Raw genomic sequence first — 7703 nt, forward strand, 5'->3', positions numbered from 1 at the left:
ATTTAACACATTGTATCATCTGTTTACATATATATTTAACACATTGTATCATCTGTTTACATTATACATATATTTCTGTGTAGAAATGTAAACTGATTAATTAAACTATCAATGTATTAATTTATAATACATCGATAGTTTAATAAATGGGTTTACATTTCGACACAGAAACCAGAGAGATGACGAGTGAAGAGATTCAGCCAGTTGAGACAATGGATATTAATGAATGTTAATTAATGTGTTATAAAGGCGATTCAGCCAGGTTAGACCATGAATATTAATTAATGTTAATTAATGTGTTATAAAGGCGATTCAGCCAGGTTAGACCATGAATATTAATTAATGTTAATTAATGTGTTATAAAGGCGATTCAGCCAGGTTAGACCATGAATATTAATTAATGTTAATTAATGTGTTATAAAGGCGATTCAGCCAGGTTAGACCATGAATATTAATTAATGTTAATTAATGTGTTATAAAGGCGATTCAGCCAGGTTAGACCATGAATATTAATTAATGTGTTATAAAGGCGATTCAGCCAGGTTAGACCATGAATATTAATTAATATTAATTAATGTGTTATAAAGGCGATTCAGCCAGGTCAGACAATGGATATTAATTAATGTTAATTAATGTGTTATAAAGGCGATTCAGCCAGGTCAGACCATGAATATTAATTAATGTTAATTAATGTGTTATAAAGGCGATTCAGCCAGGTCAGACCATGAATATTAATTAATATGTTATAAAGGCGATTCAGCCAGGTCAGACCATGAATATTAATTAATGTTAATTAATGTGTTATAAAGGCGATTCAGCCAGGTCAGACCATGAATATTAATTAATGTTAATTAATGTGTTATAAAGGCGATTCAGCCAGGTCAGACCATGAATATTAATTAATATGTTATAAAGGCGATTCAGCCAGGTCAGACCATGAATATTAATTAATATGTTATAAAGGCGATTCAGCCAGGTCAGACCATGAATATTAATTAATATGTTATAGAATTACGTCATCATAACATGGACATTATTATTATTATTATTAGTTGTAGTTTATTATAATTAGGAGTGAAATAATAACGTGATTAACATTTATTCTTTCTCATCTGGTGTTCTTCAGCGCCCCTATAGAGGCCGTGGCCGGCAGCAGGCTGCTTTGATTGGCTGAGCACCCCATGGCGATGATTTGATTGGCTGAGCACCCCATGGCGATGATTTGATTGGATGAGCACCCCATGGCGATGATTTGATTGGCTGAGCACCCCATGGCGATGATTTGATTGGCTGAGCACCCCATGGCGATGATTTGATTGGATGAGCACCCCATGGCGATGATTTGATTGGATGAGCACCCCATGGCGATGATTTGATTGGCTGAGCACCCCATGGCGATGATTTGATTGGCTGAGCAAAGTTATATCAGGGTTGCTTTACTAGCATAGTAAAATAATGGGTACAGTTCCAGACATTAAAAGTATTTGATGACTGAAGCAACGTAAGAGTCATATTTATTAATGATTGTATTCATTATTGAAGTGAAAAACATCTCTGTGTGATTGCATGCACTAATGGCTCTGTGTTGTCATAGTTACATGTTTTAACTTTTAATAATTCTGTGTTCTGAGTGATAGATATTAGAGCTGGGACTCGATTAAAAAAAAAAATCTAATTAATCAGAGGCTTTGCGATTAATTAATCTAGATTAATCGCATATCAATATTCAACCCGAGAACAGCGAGAAACCTTTTTTTTATGTTTTTTGGTATCCCAGTGAATCAACGAATAGTGACTACAGGATACCACTCATTTTCAACATTTTACTGTCATTAATATACCTGTTGTGGAAATAATAATAAAAAGTCACCCCATTCTGTGTTGCCTAGAACTGGAGGTCTGAAAATAAATTAGTAACAGTAACAAGTACATCTCAGTGACATCACAAAGCTGTACTTACTTCATATTGTTACTGTTTTTTGTCAGACCTCCAGTTCTAGGCAACACAAAATGGGGTGACTTTTTATTATTTCCAGTTTTCAGTACTAGCGCCCAGTGAGAAACATTCCGCGGTGAAAAAAAGAGGTGCGATTCATTTATCTGTAGTTAATCGCGATTCATTTTTCTGTAGTTAATTAATCTAAATTAATCGCAATTAGTCCCGGCCCTAATAGATATATAATGGTTCTGTGTTCTGATAGTTGATGTATAGTTGCTGTTTTAATCCAGTAGACCTATTACTCCATGCCGGGGTTTCATTGGAGGGTGAGTTCAGTCCAGTAGACTTAAAGGTCCATGCCAGGGTTTCATTTCCTGTAGTGTGCCAGGTCACAGTAAACATGCGGTTGGACTCCATGTAACTCCTGTTGAAACAAATAAATAAATACACAATCAATTCATGTACAAATTCATTCATTATACAAAACATGTCGCTCCATCTGTTAGATAATTTATGTCTTATCTGTTTACAATTTACAATTTAGGCATTTATCAGACGCTCTTAATCCAGAGCGATTTACATTAAGCAAGAACAAAAAGCATGGGAATACATCACATAAAAACATTTATCAATATCATGAAACATGCGTAAGCTAAGAAAGTAACAGTGGAATATCTATATAATGAAACTATACATATAAACTATACATATTTACTACTACTGTGTTACCTGGTAAGGAGATTCGGTCTCTGGGTTGGTCTGCTTCGATGTGGTCGTTGAAACTCTGCCTGTTGACGATGAAGATTACATCATCATCTAGACCTGTACTGTATTACATCATCATCTAGACCTGTACTGTATTACATCATCATCTAGACCTGTACTGTATTACATCATCATCTAGACCTGTACTGTATTACATCATCATCTAGACCTGTACTGTATTACATCATCATCTAGACTATATATTGACTCCCATTTTGGGAGGGAACCCCTTTTGGTGTTTTAAACATTATGTTATAATTTAGCTATTAAAAAATAGCAGATCTACAAGCTCATAGCGCGCCACCGAGTGGCGTGCTATGAGCTTGTAGGTCTGCTATTTTTGAAATAATCGTGAAAATGTGGCGGGAATCCTGACAGATAATTGTCAGGATTTAAAAGACATTTTATAAATTTCGACGTCAGGCCTAAATGTGGTTAAAGATCTTAGTATTTTGTGTGATAGAGTGTACAGTATATGTACAACGGTATGGACCAGATACAACAACAGCTGTCAGCCGGTGTCCCACATGGAGATCTGTGTGTGAAGGCTGAGTCAGAGGCTGGGAATTGGACAGGTGAAAGAAAGGAGTTGGCCTCATTAGGCCCACTGACTGGCAGAGCCTTTTGTGGCGGTTCCGGAGAACCGTGGGTCCGACCGACTCGGTACCGGGCACTGCCCTCCCTGTGGGGGTGTGGGACGCGTGTGTCGAATGTGAAGTCGGCGGGTCGAACGGTTCTCCAGTTATACGTGCATTACAAACCGTACACGCACGTAAATGAGAGTAAATTTACTCGAGTATCTAATGGGTCATTGTGTGAAAATACAGCAGATCTGTAAGCTCACAACGCTTCACGGCGCAACGTGTGGTGAGCTTGTAGATCTGGAAATGTTGCACCATCAGAATAGGCATGTTAGAGTTCATGTGGCTTGTTAGTGACGCACGCACACACACACACACACACACACACACACACACACACACACACACACACACACACACACACACACACACACACACACACACACACACACACACACACACACACACACACACACACACACACACACACACACACACACACACACACACACACACACACCATCAGAGCGTGTTCTCCTGGCGGTGAAACAGAACACACAGATGAGGATGATGAAGGTCAGGATGATGTCACAGGTGAGGAAGATCACCGCTGATGTCATGTCCAGATGGACACACCCCCCACACCCTGAAACATGATGTCACTGTGATGTCATCAACCTAGACACACCCCCCCCCCACACCCTGAAACACATGATGTCATCAACCTATAGACACCCCCCCCCCACACCCTGAAACACATGATGTCATCAACCTAGACACCCCCCCACACCCTGAAACACATGATGTCATCAACCTAGACACACCCCCCCCCCACACCCTGAAACACATGATGTCATCAACCTATAGACACCCCCCCCCACACCCTGAAACACATGATGTCATCAACCTAGACACCCCCCCCCACACCCTGAAACACATGTCACTGTGATGTCATCAACCTATAGACACACCCCCCCCACACCCTGAAACACATGATGTCACTGTGATGTCATCAACCTAGACACACCCCCCCACACCCTGAAACACATGATGTCACTGTGATGTCATCAACCTAGACACACCCCCCCCCACACCCTGAAACACATGATGTCACTGTGATGTCATCAACCTAGACACACCCCCCCACACCCTGAAACACATGATGTCATCAACCTAGACACACCCCCCCCCACACCCTGAAACACATGATGTCATCAACCTAGACACACCCCCCCCCCACACCCTGAAACACATGATGTCACCGTGATGTCATCAACCTAGACACACCCCCCCCCACACCCTGAAACACATGATGTCATCAACCTAGACACACCCCCCCCCCACACCCTGAAACACATGATGTCATCAACCTAGACACCCCCCCCCACACCCTGAAACACATGATGTCATCAACCTAGACACACCCCCCCCCCACACCCTGAAACACATGATGTCATCAACCTAGACACACCCCCCCACACCCTGAAACACATGATGTCATCAACCTAGACACACCCCCCCCCCCCACACCCTGAAACACATGATGTCACCGTGATGTCATCAACCTAGACACACCCCCCCCCCCACACCCTGAAACACATGATGTCATCAACCTAGACACCCCCCCCACACCCTGAAACACATGATGTCATCAACCTAGACACACCCCCCCCCCACACCCTGAAACACATGATGTCATCAACCTAGACACCCCCCCCCACACCCTGAAACACATGATGTCACAGTGCAGTGATGTCATCCACTTTATAGTGCTATGTCTACATAAAAATCACACCCATGTGAAGTGAGGGGTGCTGATATGTTAAAGTCCATCAGATAGACTTTAAGTCTATCAGAATGGGTACCAGAGACCCTCTGGAATTGCAGCCGTCCGTAGGTGCCCTTTGAGAGCAGTTTTGAAGGAGTCAAGGGATTCACATGTCTTAATGACTGTTGGTAGGGCGTTCCACATTTTGGTGGCATAGGAGCGAAATGAATTTAGTCCCTTGTTTGTGCCGAATCTGGGCTATCTTGGTGGTGCATCGAATCTTGTGGACCAGACCCATTGCAAGATGCTGTACTCTGTCGTTGACCCTAAGCCGTTCCAGCCTGTAAAAGTGGGCAGGGGTGAGGTGGGTTCGGGGGGTGAGGACAAGTAGGAGCACTCGCCCTAGCCTCCACATTTCTATGTAGACTTAGATATGACTTATAGCGTTTTTATGTAGACATAGATAGCATCTTATGACTTATAGCGTTTTTATGTAGACATAGATAGCATCTTATGACTTATAGCGTTTTTATGTAGACATAGATAGCATCTTATGACTTATAGCGTTTTTATGTAGACATAGATAGCATCTTATGACTTATAGCGTTTTTATCAGGGGGGCAGTCAGCCAGATATTTCGTGAAGCCTCTTTTGAAATCGGGACTTCCTGAAAGTTCATATAATGGCCTGTTGTGGCGCTGGACTGGACCCAAAAAGCCCCATAGCTCCATAGAGGTCCATGTATTTGGGCCCAACTTCACCTAGACTGTATTACCTTAATAAACATGGTCATGAATACTTTCTTCTTCCAGTCACTAGTTTAAAGTCTCATTTCTAATGTCATAATATTCTTTTTGGAAAATTATGGTCCCATTAATTAAAAAAAATACCATAAAGTCGCGTATGTTCTGAGGGGCGTGGCTACCGTTACAGTCTATGATCGGGAGTCCCCACCCACTCGAGTCAAAATAAAAACCAACGGAGAAGAAGGGGGGAAGTCCCGCCTCGTTGTCTGGGCCAGCCAATGGCCAGCTGGGCCCAAACGGATCTAGAAAGATGGCGATTTACAGTGCATCAGTCTGATAACTGTACTGTACTGTACTGTACTGTACTGTACTGTACTGTACTGTACTGTACTGTACTGTACTGTACTGTACTGTACTGTACTGTACTGTGAGTCTCTGGATTAAGAGCGTCTGATAAATGACTACAGAGTGTTTTAAAGGGTTAAATTTGTACCTGTGAGACACACAGTGTTTTAAAGGGTTAAATTTGTACCTGTGAGACACAGTGTGTTTTAAAGGGTTAAATTTGTACCTGTGATACACAGAGTGTGTTTTAAAGGGTTAAATTTGTACCTGTGAGACACAGAGTGTTTTAAAGGGTTATATTTGTACCTGTGATACACAGTGTGTGTTTTAAAGGTTAAATTTGTACCTGTGATACACAGTGTGTTTTAAAGGGTTAAATTTGTACCTGTGATACACAGTGTGTTTTAAAGGGTTACATTTGTACCTGTGATACACAGTGTGTTTTAAAGGGTTAAATTTGTACCTGTTATACACAGTGTGTTTTAAAGGGTTAAATTTGTACCTGTGATACACAGTGTGTTTTAAAGGGTTAAATTTGTACCTGTTATACACAGTGTTTTAAAGGGTTAAATTTCTACCTGTGATACACAGTGTGTTTTAAAGGGTTAAATTTGTACCTGTTATACACAGTGTGTGTTTTAAAGGTTAAATTTGTACCTGTGATACACAGAGTGTTTTAAAGGGTTAAATTTGTACCTGTGATACACAGAGTGTTTTAAAGGGTTAAATTTGTACCTGTTATACACAGTGTGTTTTAAAGGGTTATATTTGTACCTGTGAGACACAGTGTGTTTTAAAGGGTTAAATTTGTACCTGTTATACACAGTGTGTGTTTTAAAGGTTAAATTTGTACCTGTGATACACAGAGTGTTTTAAAGGGTTATATTTGTACCTGTGATACACAGTGTGTTTTAAAGGGTTAAATTTGTACCTGTGATACACAGAGTGTTTTAAAGGGTTAAATTTGTACCTGTGATACACAGAGTGTTTTAAAGGGTTAAATTTGTACCTGTGATACAAAGAGTGTTTTAAAGGGTTAAATTTGTACCTGTTATACACAGTGTGTTTTAAAGGGTTATATTTGTACCTGTGAGACACAGAGTGTTTTAAAGGGTTAAATTTGTACCTGTTATACACAGTGTGTTTTAAAGGGTTATATTTGTACCTGTTATACACAGTGTGTTTTAAAGGGTTAAATTTGTACCTGTGATACACAGAGTGTTTTAAAGGGTTAAATTTGTACCTGTGATACACAGTGTGTTTTAAAGGGTTAAATTTGTACCTGTGATACACAGAGTGTTTTAAAGGGTTAAATTTGTACCTGTGATACACAGTGTGTTTTAAAGGGTTAAATTTGTACCTGTTATACACAGAGTGTGTTTTAAAGGGTTAAATTTCTACCTGTTATACACAGTGTGTTTTAAAGGGTTAAATTTGTACCTGTGATACACAGAGTGTTTTAAAGGGTTAAATTTGTACCTGTGATACACAGTGTGTTTTAAAGGGTTAAATTTGTACCTGTGATACACAGTGTGTTTTAAAGGGTTAAATTTGTACCT

The 7703-nt window shown here is 40.2% G+C and overlaps 1 protein-coding gene across 2 annotated transcripts in view; it reads right to left on the reverse strand.

The window, feature by feature from the left end:
• Positions 1-1454: 1454 nt before the first annotated feature.
• The window catches only part of tyrobp (transmembrane immune signaling adaptor TYROBP), a 10833-nt gene continuing 4584 nt past the window's right edge, over positions 1455-7703 (reverse strand). For both annotated transcript variants that reach the window (XM_083761056.1, XM_083761055.1), the window contains 3 exons: positions 3806-3931; positions 2669-2727; positions 1455-2363 (listed from right to left, as the gene is read on the reverse strand). In XM_083761056.1, the coding sequence (XP_083617182.1) occupies positions 2307-2363; positions 2669-2727; positions 3806-3931 (242 nt within the window). In that variant the 3' untranslated portion in view covers positions 1455-2306. The remainder of the gene's footprint in view (positions 2364-2668; positions 2728-3805; positions 3932-7703) is intronic.

Source organism: Protomyctophum parallelum (assembly GCF_964188405.1).
Source record: "Protomyctophum parallelum genome assembly, chromosome: 3".
In the NCBI taxonomy this organism is placed as follows: Eukaryota; Metazoa; Chordata; class Actinopteri; order Myctophiformes; family Myctophidae; genus Protomyctophum; species Protomyctophum parallelum.